Source organism: Lethenteron reissneri, chromosome 33, assembly GCF_015708825.2.
Source record: "Lethenteron reissneri isolate LAM-NWPU_2019-01 chromosome 33, ASM1570882v1, whole genome shotgun sequence".
Lineage (NCBI taxonomy): Eukaryota > Metazoa > Chordata > Hyperoartia > Petromyzontiformes > Petromyzontidae > Lethenteron > Lethenteron reissneri.
Genome location: NC_083811.1, coordinates 9,396,880 through 9,419,460, shown reverse-complemented (window position 1 = coordinate 9,419,460; position 22,581 = coordinate 9,396,880). Strand labels below are relative to the sequence as shown.

Here is a 22,581-nt window from a genome sequence, read left to right as displayed (position 1 = left end):
AAAAGTTTCCTGGGCACCCTTTAATAAATTAGGCGTGAGTCAAAGTTTGTGGCGAGGCTTTGCCTGCTCAAAACCACAGTAGGATATACGGTACACACAATGCAAAGCGCATGCAGGCATCCGACACACCGGTGCATGCGTGCGTGGTGTGGAATGCCGGCAGTGAGGAATCGAGCTCAATTCAGCCGTCCTTTGCTGGCAATTCTTACCAAGTGCTTCAGCTCCCTTTTGTCTAGGAGGGGCCTGGGCCCAGCGGGCTGCATCTGGCTAACAAGCTGTGCCGCCCTCTCGCTAACGCCCGTCGAGTACATCCGAATGTACGACTGGCCTCGCCGAACGCCAGCCCCAAAAGGAAGAAAAGCCAAGGTGGAGGATGTTCATCAGGAGGAAAGGGGGGGGGGGGGGCAGGAAAAGGGAAAAACATCACAGAGCAGAGTGGGATAAAACAAGGCAAAGGAAAAAATACAATGCAAACAATAGGAAAGCGTAAAGGGTGTGCAGACTGAACAAAGAATTATTGATGCTTGAATCAAAGATAAACACGACAAAATATAAATAGATACAAGATCAGAAACTTTAAAATAAATATTTTTTTAACTCACAGACATTACACACAACCAGAAATATGTGATAATACAAGCATATCGTATTCAGTGATGGGAACAGACTTGATGCTGGTTAGATATTAATGAAGACTCAGTGCAGTCCAAGGGAATTAGTAAGTAACAAATACACACAAAACACTAATGAGCATGGTCACAAAAATAAATTAAATTTGGCTGCATGATAGGTGGCCTGACATGGTATTTATTTTCACAAGAACATGCCTCAATATTATTTTCAGGCCGACTGATATTGTCAAATTGCTTTTGTGTCGTCTTGCCAAGTATATGCACGCAGCACGGCAAACCATCAAAACCTACGGAGTACATACCACACCGACTTATGACAGATGCATGTAGGTCACATTGCAAATGAGCCGAGGAATTTATGGAGCAAAGCACGCTGAATGGTTTCATTGCCATTGTAAAATACTACGAGGTCAGGCTCGCCCCATGCCTATCAGCGATTCAACAGAGGCTGCTACCTTGAGCATAGGTGTCAAATATTCACCACCTATTATGGGGAGCTTTTTTTGTTCCAGAATCTCACGAAACACCCCTACCCCCCCCCCCCCCCCATTACAAATCTACCAGGGAAGAGGAAAACTAAAGTTAAAACAATGACTGGAAGGCTAGAAAATAACAAAAACACTGAACAATGGAGGTGGCCAGGTGGCTCAAGGGGGTACAATACTACGTCAGAGCCGGTAACACTGGGGCGCTGGGATCGAACCCGGGTTTCATCCGTCTATGGTTAAACTGGTTTCTCATGTGTTTAACCTCAGTCACTAATGAATGAGCAAAAACTAAAATCATCAGGTTTCATGAGTTTTTTTTGGGCTTTTTTCAGTTCTTAGAATTAGAACAAAAATCAGTTCCATTACTGTACACTATGCGGGGAATGTGGGAAGGTGCACCAATCGGTATGGGCAAGAGGCCTACAGCAGTGACTCCATAAGCGGTTCTGTGAAATCATTTGAGAAATGGTCAATGCTTGCTGGGAGTCCCAAATGCTTGTAAAAATTGCTCGTGAGATCTCGACATCACAGTCGGTACATACAGTACTTGGTAAATTAAAGAATGAAATATGACACAAACCAGAGATAATGTTGCTTTCAGGATAATAGCCACTGCTATTTTTGAGCATCATGCAAAACCTCACGTGCGCACGTTCGGCTTGGCCAGGTGCAGTTCAACCCAGTTCACTCCCTTGCAAGCCAAGACTCCACCGTGCAGATGTGAAGCACCGCAAGGCTCGACCCGAAACTCAACGTTGTACACGGCGCGGCACGCTGAAGGAGTCTGCCCTGCCCACGCCAGTTGTGTCTGACACAAACTATTCAAGACTTACGTTCAGGGTAACACTAGAAAAAGGTTAACTGAGGCAATTGTCTACTTATTTATTCAGGAGATTAAATTAAACAAAAACAGAGTAATACACTATTATATCAAGATGACATTATAAATAACAGAAACAGGACCAATTTTTTTAAATAAATTGGTCTAAAATAAAAAAAAAAATCCACAAAAATGACAATTTCCATTGAGTGACATCAGACGAGGCAGAATCAGAAAATACCACGTTCTTTAAAGTAAAGTGTCAAGAAAAAGTCGAAGACTTGGCGAATGCATCACTACAGAGCTCCTCGCGTAGTTTGGCCATTCCATTAATCCTGAACAAACACGGAACACCCAAGCAAGCACTTCCAATATGACTGCTACCTGTCTGCGGGTGGCGGCAGTGGCGACCGTGCTCTCATTGGGAGAGAAACGTTTCTGTTCATCAAGAAAACAAATAACAAACGCCCCCATACGTTCGTTTGCTTTCGGAGCCATTCAACGACGCATCAAATTCATTCTAAGTCACTTGTGATCCGTTATTAAAATACCCGTAAACATAATCCAACCCACCGACAACCAAATTAAAAAGATATACAAGTGTTGAACACAAAATGTCTCAAAATGTTACTGTGATTATTTACCTTAGGACATCTAACATGACACAAATTACTGTTAAATGTGCAGACGACTGTTACGCATGTATGACTAAGTAAGTTCCACAACAACTTCAAAACAGTCACGATGTGATGGAGCCAGTACTGTTACTGCAAGGACAAGCGAGTTATTGGAGTCTCTCAGAGGGTGCAGTGCACTACGTTTGGTGAAAAGGCAACTCTGATCTGAAAACGTTGTTCAATTGTCTGCATTTTTTTATTTCCAAAATTGGTGTCAATAGGAATTCAACAAATTGTATTTATCCCAGTGACAACCACGAATGACATTCATCATCTCTTTTACAAGAACGACAGGGGGTTACGAGAGTGACAAAGAAACTACGGCACCAGAAACAATGTCTTGCATGCTCGTGTCAGGGAACCTTCGATGTCAGGGTCGGCCTGGATAGCCCAAAATTTGCTTTTGCAATTTGTTGGAGAAATAACCAAGCCGCTGTCAGAATCGAATCCTCGGCTTTACGCAAACCGAGTGGCGAGTGAGTACCTAGCAGGCTACGCAGCCATCCCCACTTGCATGCAAAGTATCAATTAGGGCCTGCTACCAAAGCATCCAGGAATGGCATTAGTTGATTACTTTTATTTCAGTCCAGTATATATTGTATGGTGGGTAGTAGATGGCAGTATACAAAATACTGTATATTGTTCTCTACATCTATGATGCCACATCTCCACTACCCACCTTCACCAACCCGCACTGACCAGCATGGTGAAGTAGGGTCAAATATCCCTCAACGCACGGCAACGGCAAGCCATCATCCAGCAGATGATCGACAAGAGGTTTGTAATAAATGTACATGTACTCTGCAAATAAAGATGATCTTGAGTTGCCCCTTTCAGTGACTTAACCACTTCCTGCGAGAGACGGCAAGGGAAGGGGATGAACACTTTGCCTGGCGGCGGGAGCCACGCGCGGGGCAGTGCGGCACACTTCCTTCACACGCATGCCGGGTCACCTGCGACTTGTCCGACTGCCCCTGGAAGAGGGCGGCCAGGTGAGATGCGCGCTCGCTGATGCTGGGCTGCTGCTCGGCAGGCAGCTGATCGTAAGGGCTAATCACGGCAGGCAGCTGCTCGTGCTGGCGGGTCGACGCAACGAGCAAAGGGGTCAGGGCGGCGGATGAGTGTGGGGACCCGTGGAAAACTGATCAACTTTGATTCAAGCAAAATGCCACATTTATTTGAGGACAAAGAACTATAGGAAGCAAAGGGATTTTAAGGAGTAATGCGGGGAGAAATGCATGTTTGGAAAATCGGAATGGCCACACTCTCCCCGTGATTTAAGCATTGGTCACCATGAATTATGAAGATATATTTTAATACATTATCTATTGAAGAGGACAAAATGTGGCATGCCAGTGAGTTCAAATTTCTGGATCAGCTTTTCCTGGGCGTTGGAACAAACTGACGGTGCCGATGAACTCCACAGAATGCATCCAAAAATGGAAGCATCCTAAGATGACTCATCCATAGAAAAACACACAAAACTACATGTGTTTGTAACTAAATGGGGTGTATAATTATTACTGTACCAATTTTGTAATGTTTCGCATTCATGTGAGGACCACATTCCAGTACATTTTCAAATTACTGGAAATACAACCAGGCATTGGTATCCTTCACTTTGCGTTAATTTAATATCTAAATACTGTACGTAAATTGTTCATGTAATACCTATTTTCAAGGTTGGAAACAATGTTTTGAAGTGCATTCCATCAGGTAAACATGACGAATTTACACATAAGACTATAAAATATATATTAGGTACAGAATACTTATAAGTACATCTACACACACACACAGCGACACATTGCGCTTGTTCAAGCATGTGTGTGTATAACATGCAGTGTCCTGCACACAGCACAAAGTGCAGATGAGTAGCACTAAGTATAATCATATGTTCAATTCAGACTAGCCTCCTAACATTAGTAGAGATACTGCATGACGGATTAGTAGCCTCACGACGTCCCGATGGACACAAAGACATTACATCGGCATAAATAAAACCGCATGCTGTTACACATTCCCTGAAAGTGATCTCAATGCTGAAGAATTCACAATTATGTAACTCGGGTCACAAACAACGCATTTACCGGCCTTGTCTTCTCACTCCTTTTGAAGTCCTTTTCCCACTTTCTGAGAAAGTATTTACTCAGTTTCTAAACACAGACCAAAAGTAAATAAGGACAAGGCTCTTAAAAAGCAGTATTGTGGAATTCATTTAAAATGTATCATTCACACGGGCCCAGCAAAGGTTTGTGAACACACACTAATGTGCACACTTACAGCTCAACACGACTATGACCATGCATTTACTAAAGATCAGGTACAAACTCATTTTGTATTGTTGTGGAGCATTATGGATTAAAGATGGAGCACTCTTCCCATTAACATCAGGTAACACAGCAGCATGTGTTTAAACAACCTTGGCCGTGCCGATGATACTCAAAAGGCGGAAACTGGTGCAGAGTTTCTTAATTATACTGTCTGGAAAGTCAATAGGCCAATATTATGAAAAATCTGTTTAATGTGTAGAGAGGAAGATGGTGCCCCACTTACTTATTCCTCTATACATAAGAGACAGGGAAAGTCACAATCTCTGCACATTCACAACTTGGACAACTTCAACACCAAATCACGCTCACAGGTCAGACAACGCTCATCTCTGTTCTTTAACTGAACTTGTGGGAACGGGACGCAGAGGTTGGCAGTAATCTCACGCAGTGTCACGGCGATACTCAAAGTAGGATCTCAAAGCAGCGCATTCACATGCAGCCGTGCAGCAGACGCACACACCATGTGCACAACTCCAACAATAAACACATTACGATTGCAAGCGTCAATATTTAACCGACACAAAAACGCTTTTTTTTAAGTGATAAAAATAATAAATTATTATCAGTCACCAAAAGGGGATACGAACAAAAAGAAACATTTTAAAACAATAAGACATGAGTGCCAGCTGTTAGTCACACTGGTTACTGTGGGGTCTTCACGCACAGCAGGGACAGTAAACAACACCACCGCTGCAGGCACACAAGGGAACCATACGGCCTTCTAAAGACGGACACGAATGATTATTCATGAGTAGAAAACTGAAATTTGAATTTGTCCAGTCTCTTCCTTAAATTGGTGTTGTTAATACAAGCAGGCTTCTGCCTAAAAACTAACTCGTCTAGCCCAAGAAAGTCGGCTTGTCTTTGAGTGATTTCCAAAACGAATAATTTCCACTTGAAAGAACAAAGCATTCCACAGTTGCCACTGACACATTTTTGATGATCATGTCGGAACAGACATGTGCCTGATTAGTCACGGAATGTATTGCTCTTTGTCCTGGCAAACTCCCCTGGATTCAATTACAGACATGTGAGATTTGCAGGAGAAGGAACATGATTTCCAGAACTATTATGTCCTTGTGATGTTTCACTGCAAGCTGATAATGGCAGAACGCATTGTGTATCGAGCACCTGTACATCAGCTCACCTGGCACAAATGTCAGGTGTCAAGGTAAACTGTGACGCAGACTACTGGTCTTACTGGGCACCTGTTGTAGACAACCTGACATACAAGAATCGTCATGTATAGTGGTTCCAGGTGTGCCGGCCAATTGCCATAAAGGCCACCTGATACAGTCGACATGATATGTATATAGCTCGAACACAGGCAAATGGAAATACTGGCTGCACTGCCGAGCAATTAATTATGTTCGTTTCTCTACGCAAGTCTTGCCGAGTCTCAAGATGCTTTATTTAGGGTCCTGCTACGTTTTTGCAGAAGGGGACGGTGTTACTCTGTGTAATCCTAGATGAATAATTTGCAAGCGACTGTTGAACATTGGAATGTTTGTCCAATACCAGTTACATTGTACATTTATTTTTGCCTGGGTTCACTGGTATTTCGGGGTACTATTTTACACTGGTAGTTCTTCAAAACAGGAGCACATAGAGTTGGCTGGGTAGCCCAGGAATTATAGCAATGAGCAGGTGCTGGTTTTTTGAATACAGGCAGTTACCCATTACAAAACTAGGTGCTCGAGTGTAGTAAGTTAATGGTTTCGGCCAATCACCAATGACGACCCAAATAATTATACAAAAATTAGTTTTCGCAAATTGTGGCAAAAATTCTAGTTTGAAGAATTGATAACAATTTAGTTTGACAACCATTCGAAAAGCATCTCTGCAACATGCAAGTTGAAAGGGCAGCACCCTCAGTGCGAATAGGACATCACTTGAATCGATCTCAGAAGTAGTTCAGTAATATCACCTTCCACAAGCCATTCTTCAACACAGGGTAACAACACACAGCTTGGTGTACACTCCGAAACTACACTTTGTCTCAAGACATGATGATGGGACTATCGGAATAACTTTGGCAAAACAAATTTAAAAAATGTTATTCAACAAACACACGTGCACACACGCAGAGGACAGCAGACGTCTCTGTTAATACCACAGCACGTTAGGGTAGAACCAAAACTCATGCTTGGACAGGCAGAACCTGGCTCCGAGCCTCGGGAGGAGTGGCGGCGGGGGAGGTGCCCAGCATGATGATTTTCTTGGGACAAACGCGAGGAGCCCGGGCATAGATGCCCTTCACATCGCAAGAGAGCGGTGAGAGAGACAAGTGTGAGTGGTGCCCCGTATTGGCACGCACGCACGCGAGCGCGACTCAACACCAAGTTGCCATCCAGGGCAAAATGTCTCCGTATTCCAAATACACAGCTCCAGAACCGCGTGAACAATCACACGGTCCGAATGCAGCAGACCCAGAGCTTTTGCTCGTAACACTTCTCAACACACATTAATTGCTAAACAACATGAGATTGACATTACACAGCACCATAAAACTTATTGTTTTTATTTTGTTCTGTTAAAACATTCTTGGCAAAACTGTTTTATATCCGAGCAAACTTGTAGAACTCTGCTGACTGAATCCAGCGCCAATATTGTGAAACTCCTGCAAATCGTATCATGACTAACAAAAAAACACGACTTTTCTAATTCTAAAGATAAACAAATCCCAGTGTTCTTTTTGAGCAAACACACATTGTTGGCACGTTTTTTGTTTTCATGTAATAAACTACAAATGTATTTATTCAATGTGGACATTGACAATGAGCATGCAACTGGCCAGGCGGTGGATGGGAAAAGATGGGGGGGGGGTGACTTCATGAGCATTCAACATCACAGCAAAGGCCTCCTCACTAATGGCAAGATTGGAAAGGCACAAGAGAAGTGTAAGGTAAAGAGAAACAAAGTCACTAACAAGACTGCCAAGGGGAGCCCATTCATGGATAATGAGTTAATGAATGAACCAATGATTTTATTTCAGGCCGTTTGATCAAAATCACCTTACCTGATGGCACACAGGCAGAGAGTTTGCCCGAGATAGCTCCTTGCGCCGAGTGGAAGGAGGCGGAGCTACGCGCTCCATGTAGGGCAGCATTATGCTCTAGTCCAGAGACCAGCAGAGGAAGGGAGGACGGGCCAGGGAGATTAAAGCGCAGAGTAGCAGCAGCAGAGAAGCACGTCCCCTTCCCAGAGGAACAGTCAGGGCAACAGAACCGTAAAGGGCACGAGCAAACGACAGAGCAATGCGGCAGGGACATGGGACGTCAAACAAAAACATCGCTCCGATACAACTGAAAGGCGACACACGTTCCTCATAGTTGCCGTAGATCATCTTTCAGCCAAGCGACCACTGAGAATATGTCCATGGTGCATGCTTATGAAGCACAGGCTTAGGGCATGCAGCACTTGCTTAGAGCTATGTTATTGGCTGCCATTTACTTAATCTGCCAAGCCTCACAGTGCTGTGACAACCCAGGGTGGATTTCAGGAAAAAAGCGGCACAAGTGTGTGTGAATATGTAGATTTAAATGCGTTGTCGGTCTATCAAAACAATTGTGGATTCCCCCCCTCCCCCCCACAAATGCCTCAAGTAAACAAATACAGAATTATTAAAATCAGCCACCTTCTTATCATCATCTGAATGTCGCATACAACTAAATAAGCCACAACCTAGTGGCAGAACAGTGATCCATCAAAAATACCAAGCCATTCCATGCTTTAAAGTGGAACATCTAAAACCATTCACTGAAGTATGAATGCGAGACATGGAGAGACAACAACATGCGACCTGGGGGGGGGGGGGGTGGGGGGTGTTGTGGAAATGAACATGCTAGAGCTGTGCTCACAGGCGGGGCCACATTGGCCTCGCACAAAATCACATCCAAGATAGAATCTTGCGGACCTGCAAGGTCCTCTCTTGCGCACGTGACCGACTCTCGTCCGATGTCTCACCCACCTGTCGCTTGAGGTTTGACTGCAGTGGAGCATTCTCCTCAAACTTGGCCAGGAGCTGGTTGGCCATGGACTTGACTTTGTTCTGATTTCCGGACACCGCGTCGGCACGTCTCTCTCCGTTGCCAACCCCCCAACGGTCCTCCCGCCTGGCCTGCATCTCCTCCTGTGAGAGTTCGCGCCAACCACGGGGAGTCACGCACTTGGCAAGCGCGGATAAAACAGAACGAATGACTCCACCCTGCCTGCTAGTGTGCTAGATTGCAGTCGGTACTCCTGTGCCAGCTGAGATTGGTTCAAAGCTCCACAGCTGCTATCAACAGTTTTTGCACTCGTGACCGATTGTTTTTCAGTGTTTTCACGTGGTTGTTCCTGTCTGTGCTGCCTGTGCTGCCTGGAACTCCCTTCCCCTGGGCCTCTGCACTGCCAATGCCCTCACCCCTCTTAAGTGCAAACGCCAGACATCCCTTTATTCCTCAACCTTTGACTAAACCTAACATCACACAGACTTTCCCCTCCCATGTCCTCGCGCATGTTCTAATCCTTTGAAGATTGTTAATTCAAACACTTATTAGATGTATTGTAATTTGCCAAGTCATTGAACAAATTTAATGACGTAAAGACATTCAGACTATTCATTCTATATGCATGGCTTTCAAAACCAGGCACACAACGGAAATTAATTATCCAACCAAAATGGTCATGATTCAATGTCGACATATATATCCAACATCTTGTAAGCCATCTCTCTCTTATAAACATCCATCGCGATAACTGTTCAACCAAAGCGCAGTACATTTTTCCACCATCCTTGACACACTCGTTATCTTTGACACACCTCATCGGACGCCTTTTGTCCCGTTCTGCGTCGTTTGCCGAGCCCATCAACCTCCTTCTCCTTCTTGTCCTGTGAAACACGTCACAAGCGTTGTTTGCGATGCAGGTTAATTTCTGACCTCTTGAGTAAACGCAAGCTCGGTGGTTAGCAGAAGTGCCTGCGATGGTTTCTCTTTACGAATCTCCCACATGCCATGCAAGCAATTTGGTCCAAATTTATTTCAGAAAATGTACTTCCATGAACTTTGGACGTGCTCATGACTTTACCGTTCAATGTCAAGCAAAATCAAACATTTTTTTAATCTGCACAAGCAGTGTGTTAATAAAAAAATTGAGCCAAATGGCCACTTTCAATACTTTTTCCCCATATACACATTCAGTTGTGTTTTTCAGTTGCGTCCCTTTTGTTCCAACATTAGAATTGATACAAAAACTACAACATAATAGATATCGGTCAAATTACATACATAATCCTACCTGCCACCTACTGTAAACCCTCGTTAACCGCTATTAAATGCCTTGTGCCACTGCACTTCCTCGAGCTTCCGACAAAGCCGTCTGTAATTTGCCTTATGGGCAATCCGAATGAAAGCCACCACTACTCCACCCCTTGAATGTGCTGGCAGGGCACACAACTTTCACGGGCAGCCTTCACTCGCTCTCATTACCTGGATTCTTTAACAGGTGCTCTCAGATCCCCGGGCGTGCCCGAGCGGGATCTCTCTCTCTCTCTCACACGCCAGCGGGGGGCCGCGGGGGTACACAAGAGAGGGGGGGGGGGGGGGGGGCGGCTGGCGAGTTACCCGTGGCGTGCGCTTGCGGGAGATTGTCTGGCCCAGCTTGCTCAGGAAGGAGATGGGAGACTTGGTGGAGAGCAGTGCCGCCGACCTGTCATCCTCACCCATGAGCTTGTTGTACTCTGGATGTGTGCGGGAGTGAGGGGGTCACATGGTAACAATGTCACAGACACGTGTCGATCACGGTCGTCTGCGTTTAATCGTTATCCAGCCGGCGCTGGGGCTTACATCATTCTCGCCCTGCCGTTAAAGAGCAATCTCCATCGCGATTTTGGTCGAGCACCACTCTCGTTTAGTTTTAGTTCAAGCCTTAAAACTTTTATTTTTGCAAGGACATCTGGACGCGAGCCCTGTTTAAAGAAAGTGTTTGTGCTTGGCAGTGGTTGACTCGTGCCTGGGTATATTGTTATGACTAGCTGAGTATAGTTTACAATATTTGTAAAGGATATTCGTACAGTAATGTGCCTTGGAGTAGAGTGGTATGAATGTGATTTAATTTCTCTACTACAAATTTTTACTACTTCACTAAAACCATGTTATTCTAATGGGATGAAAACTGTTTAAAACCAGTCATTGGCAAACATTCTGACACAAGTGAAAATGTGTAAGAGACAATTTTTCAGACAATGACCCGACTTCAGAGGAGCTGCAAGAGGATCATTACTCCCAACATGTAGTTGGAGACAGCATTTGGCTATGTGGTGCCATAAAAACAATGCCAAATTAGAGAATCAATTGATATGTAAATAGGCCTGCATGAGCAGAAATGAGGTAACAAACAGGCCCCAATCACATTTCCTGTATGCGCTTTTAAACCACATCCAACAGTACGCCATATATTATTTACTATTCTAGCACAATATTAACACTTTCAATTATATTTCACTACCACTTACCAATGAACCTGAAGGATATTTGGCTCCTTGTTAACTAAACAATTAAAGATGACCCACAGTGCAGAGACTGCCGCCTCCAAAACAAAACAACGGACCACACCGCGAACAACTGCGTTCTACGGCCACTCTTCGATGGACTGGACAGCGTTAGTCGCGCTACTCCCCAAGCCATCACATGGCTCACAAACTTCAACCTTATCTACTTCTGCCATCTACATCACAAAGCCTCAGCTGCAGCTCCAGGCGTAGCCGTAACTGCAGCACAGGTCTACGTGCCTCATCACCAGCCCATAACCCCCCCCACGGCCCATCTTGGCTCCTCCCCCCTCCCCTTAACCAGTAGATAATCTCGTGTCTCTTAGAGGTCTCGTCACTTGATACAGTGATTTTTGCTATGATGGTGCCACCTGAAGACGGAGGCTTGTGTTGCCTTCGAAACGTCATGATTTAATTTATTTGTTTTCTCTTTTTTTAACCTACGTGACTTTACCGAGTATGGATCCTTGCAGTCACGAAAGCTTCATATCTAGAACTGGCCATATGCTCAAAGAAGAATTAAAAAAGCGTATTCACATGCACACACAGATGCTGCTGTAGGGACACTTAGGAGGGAGAGCGCCACTCCATATTGAGACAGGGATGCGTTGGACTGTACCACGCACCAGCGGGGGGTAGCGTGTCACGGAACATCTCGTAGAACTGCGAGAGGTACATGACCATGCTGAGCTTGTCAGGGTCGGCCACACCCGCCACCTCCTGCCCCGTGATGATGGGGGAGATGCCGAACTCGCGCTCCGCCACGTCGAAAGCCAGCTGGTTGTTCCCAGCGACGTTGCGTTCATCCAGGGAGTCAAAGTCACTGCGGACGAACAGAGCACGCGATGCCTTCACACGGCCACTCCACGGTTTGTGCCAAGGGTTTTTCTTAAGTCACTGCGAAGGATGAAATACAATGTCCGTGACATCCCGTTTCCCGATTCGTGGATGATATTTGTTTGTTCGATCTTTTCCCCCAAACTTTACTTCGACTGTGTTCTCAAATTCGCGCCGTGAGTCAACGTATTCATTTGGAATGCTCGTGAGCAGTGCACCAACCTGTGTGTTACAGAATGGCTCGTGGAATCAGAAATCACAAAACTGCTGCCAAGATGTCTTCATGTTACTTTGGGTTAAGTTACTTTTTTTCAATTTATTTGTTATCGAAATGGAAACCCTAAGTTTAACACAATGTTTTTTATGAAATCATTAGAGGACTGAGACCAACAAACTCAATATACATGAGAAACTGGCTTCATCGTGGCGTAGCGGACAGAATTGGAACCCTCCATTTCACAGGATGCGGCTCAGTGCTCAGAGCCCTAAACCAACCACCTCTATGGACAGTGTTTTCTAATATATATGTCGATTTCATATTCCTCATCTTCATATTCCTCATCTTACTCTCGTATTTAATGGTCACATCTGCTGTATAAAACGATCAATACACAACATCACCAATGCTGAGGTGAGAGCATTCTGGGTAACAAATAACAAATCATAATAATAGGGTTTTTTCCCCTTTTTTCTGGCAACAAAACTGAAACCTTTTTACAAGGATTCATGTCTGCATTAACCACAATACTTGCAGTCAAAAAACACTCATATATAGACAACATATATATGGAAATACGATAAAATTTGACCGATGTTCATCGGTGCAGTGCCCGGATGAGGCCTCACATGAGGTCGGGCCGGTAGCGGTGGATGATGGCGCAGAGGGCCAGGCCACTCTTCCACGAGCCGGTGAAGTCGACGACGCGCACGCTGCGGTAGCCCTCGGTCTGCCGCTGGCACCAGTTCAGCAGCTTGCTGGAGCGCACGATCGAGTCTGCAGGGAACAATCAACGTGGACCAACGGGCCATGCAGTCACTCTTGGTCTTGTTGACTAAAGCAGTCATCGATTGAGTCAAACGCTCTTAGTTATTAAATGGTGATGTGACGGACGCAATTCCACCCCCCTAATATTATCAGGTCAGCCAATTAATGTACTGATAATAGGGGTTTCCTCGTTTTTTTTGGTAACAAAAACAGGTGTTAAGATGTTAAAACACCAAACTGAAACCCCCTTTACAAGAAATCATGTCTGCATTAACCACAATGCTTGTGGTCCGAATGCAAAAAAAAACACTCTGATAATATATGCATTGTCCTTGAAACTGATTGGTCCACACCAGAGACAACTTTCTTTTGAGCCTCGTCTCAAACGGTGTTGGACCAGAAGGCGTCCTTATCGTAGTGCCTTAGTTTAGCTATTCTATTGTGTCTTAGCAGATGAAGCTTAAATATAAATTAAATATTTCACTCGGAGATACAGCCACCTCCGTGAGTCAGATTGCTAACTTAGCAACCAGTGCAGAGGCACTTCTACAGAGTTTGACTCGATTATCTTTGACACAACATTCGAAGAAATACAACATTCGAAGAAATATAATTCTTGCTTCAAAAATTCAGTTCAGAGCATATATTTCAGTCGATAGATTTCCCTTGGCAGGGGAAATACACACATCGAGCACCACACTTTGGCTGCTATTGATGAAAAACACTTTTATTTTTCAAACGGAAACGGCCCAATATTCCGTCACGTACTACCAGCTCATGCGATGTGGAACACAAGCAAAGCTCGTTCACTCTAAATGAGCGTTCGACAAAACTCTTGCTTGACAATGGAGAACAGCAGCATCCGGAGGGAACTGTTGTCTTGCTCGACCGCTCGCTCACCGTGCCTCGTGAGCCGAGAATCGGCCCCCAGCGAACTTTCCACGTCCATAGCGGTCTCCCGCGCCTCGCCCGTGTCGTACAGGTGCCGCACCTGGGGGAGGAAGCCAACGGTCTCTTAACACAAACCCTCACTTCTGTTTCACTCGGTGTGGCCTTTTAAAGCAAAACTTCCTGCCCAGAACGGTAATCCCCGCGGATTATATTCTGACAACTGGAATGTGATTTAAAGCACTTTTTTTTAACTAAAACACAATCCCATCGCACTTGAGGTTTATTCCCTTCAACAAGGCTGCATTAACAAGCATCAATACCCAACACAAACAGAAGCAATTCATGATTGGATGACGGTTTCCTCGCACCATGCGGGTAGTAGGGATACTTTGACCATACTTCACCACTCTAGTTAATGTAGGTTGGTGAAGGTGAGAAGTATAGAAGTGGGAGCATAGAAGCACAGAACAAAAATGTATTGGCTGCATTGTCCTCTTCTGTCAAGAGAACAATGCAGCCCCACAACAACCTATAATGCCTGTTATGCACGGTGATAGCCCATCCACGATCTATCTAGCCTCAACCGTTCTTACCATCTGATACCTGAAAATATTGGGCTGCATTCCAGGTGATTTGGTTAGAGGTATGATATATGATGCAGTAATAGACGGGGCTTACATACAATATAGATACAATATGCACCTCAAGATCCTGTACAAAACAAAGACATGTAAAGTGTGAACGAGAACATACGAAGTCGACAGTGTATACACATTGAGCGCCACAACTTGGGAGGTATTGATGAAAAACACTTTTGGCTTTGAAACAGGAACGGCTTGATAACCCGACACATGGCTTGTATTGGGCTCATAACGATTGTCCACGCTGCCCACATCACGTGCCACCAGCTCATGGGATGTGGAACCAAAGCAAAGCTCGTTCATTCTAAATGAGCGTTCCACACTGCACATGGGCTATGAGGATCACTAATATTGCATTGCACTTCACGGATTTTGAATTAGAAAATCGGACCTGTTTAAACAAGTCTTTATCACGCCAACTGTACATATATTCAATGCGCCGTGTGCAAAAATAAATGCGTGTTAACACGCATTTCCCACGCGACTCGTCGTGTGTAACGCTTAACAGAGGAAAACACATTCAGTAGACTGGTTTCACATCCAGTGTTCTATATTTAATGTTTAAAGCGCCGCACATGTTAAGTAGAACATTGCAATGCGTTTACCTGGCTGGCTCGCAGGAAGTTCAGGTTGACGTTGGGGTAGCGCGTGGTGGGATCGATGCTGTACTGGCTGAAGTTCTTGTTTATGTTCTCAGGCGTTGTTTGAGGCAAGAGTCGATAAATACTTTCTCTGCACGGGGATAAACAAAGACATCTTTTAAAAACAATAACGGTAACATTTACAACGTACAGGCAAGGTACATCCAAATCGTTACAAATGTGGAGAAAACATAAAAACGTGCGCGAACACGGAGTTCGAGGCATCTTCGTACCTTTCAGCTAAAACCTCCAGTGGTGGGGTGCCCTGGGCCCAACTTCGGATCATCCAGGCGGAATCGAATGCAGCAAGAAACCCTCGGGCACAGCCTGTGCCCATCGGCCAGAAAGGCTGGCAGCACAACCACACAGGAGGGACATGGTTGAATTACAGCCATGCAACACAATCATCGGATATAGAGCAAGCACAGTGGTGAAATCCACACTAAATGCAGAAAACTCATGAAGAATTTGTGTAACACAACCACTCTGTGTGGGAGGTTACTCACTCTACTTCGGTGCCCTCATTCTGGAACTCCCTTCCCTTCCACAGTCATCCATCAACTCCCTGCCCTTGTCCAAGTCCAGGCTCAAAACCCTCCCCTTTCCCTCTACCTATGATTGACTGCCTCCGTCTCTCTGTAAAATAAATTAGCCCACTATGTATGTTTAGCAATCTGAAATGTGGTCGCATTTAGCCGCCACATAAATACATTGTACTGCACTGCAATTAAATGTGTGGGGCGGCGCTCAACTCGTTTACAATCTTCATCAGGTGGTGAGAATTCCTATGATAGCAGTGATTCCATTCAAATATTCGGAGAACCACTTTTGAGTTCCCACAAAGTAATATTGATGTAGTAAGCGGATTGTCTCGGCCGACTCAACATGGCTGCTCAAATAAAAAAACAATGTCACTTAATCTTCTTCTTGTAGAAGAGAAATAATAAAATAATGAAAATAAAACATAATAAAATACAATTCTCACGACGTTTCGGTCACAACGCAAGCAGCCGTCCCCAGGTGAAGAACAGGGCTGTCGGAAAGACAGCGTCTGAATGAACACCACCAAAAAATGTTTCACTTAATTCGGCTTATTCCTGCAATGTGTAAAAAATGAAATCTGTTGCATGCGATGTTCCCTTGGTGTGAATTGAATAATGGGGCTTATCCAAGCAGGTTTATAAATAACCTCGTAACAACATCATCATAATCATGATCTTCTTACGGAGGAACCGTCCTGTGCCACAAAGTGCCATGTGCCGCATAGCCGAGCGTCTCACCTCCAGCAGGCTGTCACCGACGAGGGCGACGAGCAGCCGGTGGCCGTGACGCTCGCGCACGAGGGCCGCGTTCTCCGACGCGTACATGCACGTGAAGTCGAACATGGCGACATCGGGCTGCCCGTAGTGGTTGATGGCAAAGTCGAGCGAGGGCAGCTGGTGGTTGGTGGAGAAGTCGGCGGCGCCGCGCGCGTACTCCTGCAGTGCCTCCTGGTCGACGTTCTCACGGGAAAGCAGCATCTCCGTGTCGGGGTAGTCCTGCAGCGGACGCCGACACACACCCAGAGGGCACACGTCAGGGACTCGGGCGGCTCCTCTTCTGTTGGACGTCTCTGTCCTCACGCTTGGAATTGTTTTTTTTATTTTACACAAGATCTGATTCATGCCCAAGGCCAAATCTGCCTTATCCAGGAGGCTCTGCGCCCAGGTCCATCGGATCTCGCAAGCTAAGCAGAATTGAGCCTGGATAGCGCTTGGATGGCTACATTGTGGATAGGAAAGGAGAGTGCATCAAAATAAACTTGTTGTACTGTACTTCTATGCTCCTATGTATACATTCCTGATCTGCACAAATCTACACAAACCAGAGTGGTGAGTGATAAGTCAAATAAAAAATCCACACAGCCTTGGGAGGTTTTCATCCAACAGTGGATCGATCGATGCTAACGCATGTATTTATCTGCGGGTAAGTGCGTGGATATCTGCAATAATTTTTGCTGATAGCCAAGGATGATAGGATCTGCCAACAGTGCCATATACATTAACACAAATAGGAGAATTCACTGTGAATAGAATCAAAATCTTTATTTACACTTCAGGAATCCGATGAGCTATGAAGCTCTTTTTCACGGGTGTCCAGTATGGGCGGGTCAGCAAGTAAGTGATATTAGCAGCTGGCTTATGCGGTTTTGGGCTTCGGAGCGCTCGACATAAATCACAAACATTTATAAAACAACAGTCTTGTCCACCACACCTTGTCGCCTATATGCCTGGGTTAGAGAAAGCCTCAAGCCCAGCAGAGCAAGATGCATCTCAGCCAGCAGGGAGCTTTGGGGCTTTGGCTTTCCGCGCAGAAGGCATGGGCCACAGCCCTTTGGAGGTGCCACGGTGGCGAGATATAAACTACCCCGCTTGATATACAGGAGGTCGTGGGTTCGAGCCCGACCCTGACGCCTGTATATCTGGAGTTTGCGTGTTCTCTCTTCCCGTGGTCACGTGGATTTTTCTCCGAGTCCTCTAGTTTTTCCCTCCACATGTAGAATAAACATGCCTTTAGAGTATTTGGCTGCTATGCATTTCCACATAAGCCACTTCGTTGAGCTATCATCTGTGGCTAAATCGCTTCTGAAAAAGAGCTATATAGCTCAGTGGGCCGTACATGGTAAAATAAAAAAAAGCTTTGAAATAGTTTAGTTAGGAGACGATGTCCTGCAACCGAGAATCGTGCCATTGCAGAGGGCCCTACATTCAACAGTGGAGCGCAAGACATCAGGCAGCCTTTGATATGCGTTATAAATTGATTACAATTGCCGACTGTATTAAAACTCTGTTGCAATTCCATTACTAATGGAGTCGGAACAAAAGATAACGATGATGGAAGCCCTTGCACAAGGAGAGCCTCACACTATGGCAAGGAATGGCCTCGGATGATAACTTAACAGACGCATTTAATCTAACCCAAAAACCTTTATTATGAATTTACAGACCCGCTTCTGGAATCTTTCAAGAGGGAGGAGGAGGAGACCCCACCTGTAAGATGACTCCCTTCTCCAGGAGGCTCTGCTTCTTGGCCGTCATGACAAAGTAGTGCGTGTCATCCTTATAGTACACAATGTTCTCCAAGTCAATACCTGGAAGGGCAAGATCACGCAAATACAAATAAATAGATGTCAGACAAAGTTAAAAGCCGAGAATTGAAAAATTATGTATTTTCAGTTTTTCAGTATTATGAAAACTACTGAAATCTGTGACATTGCAAGACAGTGAGAGATGGTGATGACTTGGGGAGGCCTTCATCCAGTAATGGATAGATCTTGTTTTGTGATTGATGGTTTTAGTAGACACAGCTTTGAGAACAACCGTTTTTATCTTTCGATGGGAAAAAAGAAAACATGCAAGGAAGCTGAGCAACTGAGAGGACTCATGTGGCATGCAAAGTGGGAGAAACGAGCCATCCTGTTTAGAGTTGCATCCCCCATCCCCCCTGGGTGCCCAGCACATCTGACAGGCAGCGCAACATTTTGTTATTTGAAACAACCTCGTTGATGTCACACGTTTACTCGACACGCCTTCAAACACGCCGTCGCTGCAATGGCACAACTCCCAACGTAACACGCAAGTCAAGTTCCTACTGCACGCACGCGGGAGCCACACCCGACTACCACGATGGTGCACTCTGAAAACACATTCCTGCGGAGGGAGCTGGTAGGAACGTTGTGTTGCTCGGTTAATGGGCAGGCGTGGTGTATTCCGCAAATATGGCCGACTGTGAGGGTGGGCACAATCTGGCGTGAGTAGGTTAAACGTTGAGTTTTCTAAGGGCACCACGGGGTGATCAGCCCCTCACAACTCAGCCCCACCCCTCCCACCCCCCACCCAGCCCCTCCCCACCCTCCCCACCCAGCCCCTCCCCACCCTCCACTCTCCACCCAGCCCCACCCTCCCATTTTTGGATGCACAACGGACGGACACAATAATCCCATGTGGGCTGGTGTAACCAGGAGGTTCCTACAAGTAAAAATACAACATCTCGTAAATTAGCTCGCCAACTCCCACAGCTGTGCGCACGGGCACGGCATGAGCTCGCCCCCGAGAGATGTCGAGTCAATTTGTGCAACGACCACCGCTGACTCTGCGGGGCCAAAAGTGGACAGGCGGGACCCCACGTGTCCTCGTTCCACGTCGAAGCAAGCCAAGATCTGCGAGCACGACCCACCGCCTCCCCCGTACTACACCTCCCCTGGGGGCAGCCTGGACCAACGCAGTCGCCCTTAAATCCACATGTTCGCCAGCCGGTTTGTGTTGAGGTTCCATTACGCGAAAATGTATTGTGTGGCAGTTGCATTATTAATTAAATAAATAATGGCTACCGGTGTGGGCGTATAAATAAGGCAAGGGGAATACACATTAAGAATTGCCCAAGCAAGTAAGCAGCATCACCATAAAAATGCTGACCTCAGCAACCTTAAATAATGGTCAGCAGTAAAATCAGAATACATCATAAATAAATGTTGATATCTCCCAGCTATGGCTGCTGCCCATAAATACTCTGGCTTTAATGAAATCAAATGTTATTGGTCTGGGACAAATGAGAGTATCTATGCCAAGCTGCATGATGAAACTACTGTACCGGTTTCAAGAGGTGAAAATGTCCACAGCACAAGAGCATACCTCCCATACCTTGTTTAAAGGAATAAAATATATAGCGTCTGGATCAAAACAGGTTCTCTCGTATTTCAATCAAGGCAAAGAATGTTGTTCTTTTTCATTACCACATTTTTTTCGTCCACCAAAAAAGCTTTATTACCTCGGGCATTTGCTTATTAATATTAAAACATCCCCGGCCCTGTATTCATATAAAAATTAGATTTGAAGCTTTCGTGACTGCAGGAATTACTCTTTGGTTCTTTCGGTAAAGTCATGTAGAAAATAAAATCTAATAATAATAATAGAATACGAAGTTTCGATTGCAACAAGCAACCATCAGCAGGTAAGAACGAATGATAAAACACAGACACGGAAACAACATAGGCAGACACACATGTTCCACACTTAACTTCTAATTTTGCAATCTTTGGAAGAACGTTAATCAACCAGGCGATGCGTTAACTGTGTGTTAACAGACCCTCTGTGTTGCATTGCATTACACTTCTTAATTTTACTACGTGTGCTTTCTTAAAGTTTGATTTCTTGCTCTAAACCAGTGTCTCTCCTCCGGCCACTGTGGTCCGGAATTCCACGCTGCTTCCTCTTTGTCTCTCTCTGCACGTGTGTCTGCCTATGTTGTTTCCGTGTCTGTGTTTTATCTTTCATTCTTACCTGATGATGGTTGCTTCTGATGCAATCGAAACGTCGCGATTTATTTTATTTCATTTCTACCTACGTGACTTTACCGAAAGAACCAAAGAGTATGGATTCCTGCAGTCACGAAAGCTTCAAATCAAGATAGAAACTACGACGTATCGATCGCAACACAAGCGCTCATCTTCAGGAAGAACCTATCTACTTGACTTTACCGAAAGACCCAAAGAATACGATTTCCTGCAGTCATGAAAGCTTTAAGTCAGGATTTAATATAGTTGTAGTTACATGCACAAGTGGAATAAAGGGTTATCACACAAACCCTATTCAGCATGAGCTGTATCACATACAAAAGAAGAGTGAGCCGCCAAAGGTTAAGACCATAATGCCCATTGTCACGGAACATCAGCCTTGGTTACCAGAACGGGCAAATCAATCAAAAAGTGGCAATCGCTGGTGGGGCTCAGCCCTTGGCGAATTCCGAAAGTCACGGACATTCCGCTCAACATCTCTCTCCAGCGTTAAAAATAAGCGCGAGGTAGTGACAGACGACAAGCCAGCCGCCATCGGCCGTCAGCACTGCCTCATTAATCGAGCTCATCGCACAGCGTCAAGCAGACAGAGGGGGAGAGAGCAACGTGAGGAAACTAGACCTCGGTCAACAACCACCGAGTAAACGGTGCGCGGGTGCACAATTCTCGTTGCCGAGATGTGGCCAGTGGATTGCATGACGAATCGCTTAGCGATCACGTGCGCGAGGACAAAGTTCGCATGGATCCACCGCAAAATGTTATGCCAATGTTTAATTCAGAGACCACCACCTAACTGTACAACGGGGAGAAAAAGCTCAAAGATGGATACGTCGCTGCCAACAACGTAGGGAAAATGCTGCATCGCTACCGCACGTTAACACATGGAACGCATAAATCTGAAATGCAGAAAGCGAGAATGAATGGGCTCAATATAGAATCCCTGACGTTTGTGGTTTTGAGTTAATGTCAACCAAATGCTGCATACATGCAGTTCGCAATAACCGAAAGAATTACGGGATCTGTTTGGATTTTAAGAAGCTCCTCTGATGTTTATGGCAAGAATCTGCCATGTCGTCTCCAAGGGGCCCAAATGTCAATCGAGGAATTTGGGTCATTGTGAAGATGTGTGCAGACCCAGCTTCTCCAAAAGCCGCAACTTTACCCTCCCTCCCGTGGCTTTCCGCCACTTCTGCCAGCAAACATTAAAATAAATCCATTATTTCACTGTCACTGTTCAGCTCTGCAGGGATTCACAAGACTCCAAGACCCACTCTATTTCCCATCTGAAGCTAAAGATTATCGCATTTCTCATAATGTGCATGCAACCAAAAATAACCGAGATTTAGAAAGTTCTCCGTAACAACAAATAAAACTCCGACGATTTATTTACTTACATTTTTACAAACTATTTAAAGATTATAATTAAAGATTATCCCGGCTTTATGAAAGAACAGTTAATTAAACCCTCCAATTCCAATACGTAATTAATTAATAACATACACCCCCATTTTATATGACACCAAGCTATGTATTCTAACAACGATGCATCTCATAAATTTACAATGTCATTACCTTTACAGGCCAAACCCTCAAATCCCTTTCCATGTACATTTCCAGACCAGTGATATTGGCCAGGTGTTCAGACGCACATTCGCGAGCCAGGGAGCCAAAATAAAACACAAGATGCAGGCCAAGCTGCCTGCTGTGTGAAACCTTACCTAGTGGTGCAAGGATGACCGGAATTCATGTGAATTCCGGTCATCCTTGCAGTG

At 45.1% G+C, this 22,581-nt stretch overlaps 1 protein-coding gene across 18 annotated transcripts in view; it reads right to left on the bottom strand.

Annotated features, from left to right (window-relative positions):
- The window catches only part of MICAL3 (microtubule associated monooxygenase, calponin and LIM domain containing 3), a 136,016-nt gene that overhangs the window by 68,481 nt on the left and 44,954 nt on the right, over positions 1-22,581 (bottom strand). For 15 of the 18 annotated variants that reach the window (XM_061564540.1, XM_061564541.1, XM_061564539.1 and 12 more), the window contains exons 7-21: positions 18,507-18,607; positions 16,758-17,015; positions 15,711-15,826; positions 15,442-15,568; positions 14,205-14,295; positions 13,166-13,313; positions 12,109-12,305; positions 10,557-10,672; positions 9,755-9,823; positions 8,921-9,082; positions 7,970-8,065; positions 7,112-7,204; positions 4,708-4,773; positions 3,571-3,693; positions 210-323 (exon numbers count right to left, since the gene is read on the bottom strand). In XM_061564540.1, the coding sequence (XP_061420524.1) occupies positions 210-323; positions 3,571-3,693; positions 4,708-4,773; positions 7,112-7,204; positions 7,970-8,065; positions 8,921-9,082; positions 9,755-9,823; positions 10,557-10,672; positions 12,109-12,305; positions 13,166-13,313; positions 14,205-14,295; positions 15,442-15,568; positions 15,711-15,826; positions 16,758-17,015; positions 18,507-18,607 (1,877 nt within the window). The remainder of the gene's footprint in view (positions 1-209; positions 324-3,570; positions 3,694-4,707; positions 4,774-7,111; positions 7,205-7,969; positions 8,066-8,920; positions 9,083-9,754; positions 9,824-10,556; positions 10,673-12,108; positions 12,306-13,165; positions 13,314-14,204; positions 14,296-15,441; positions 15,569-15,710; positions 15,827-16,757; positions 17,016-18,506; positions 18,608-22,581) is intronic. The other 3 variants (XM_061564550.1, XM_061564557.1, XM_061564558.1) reach the window with 3 other exon arrangements.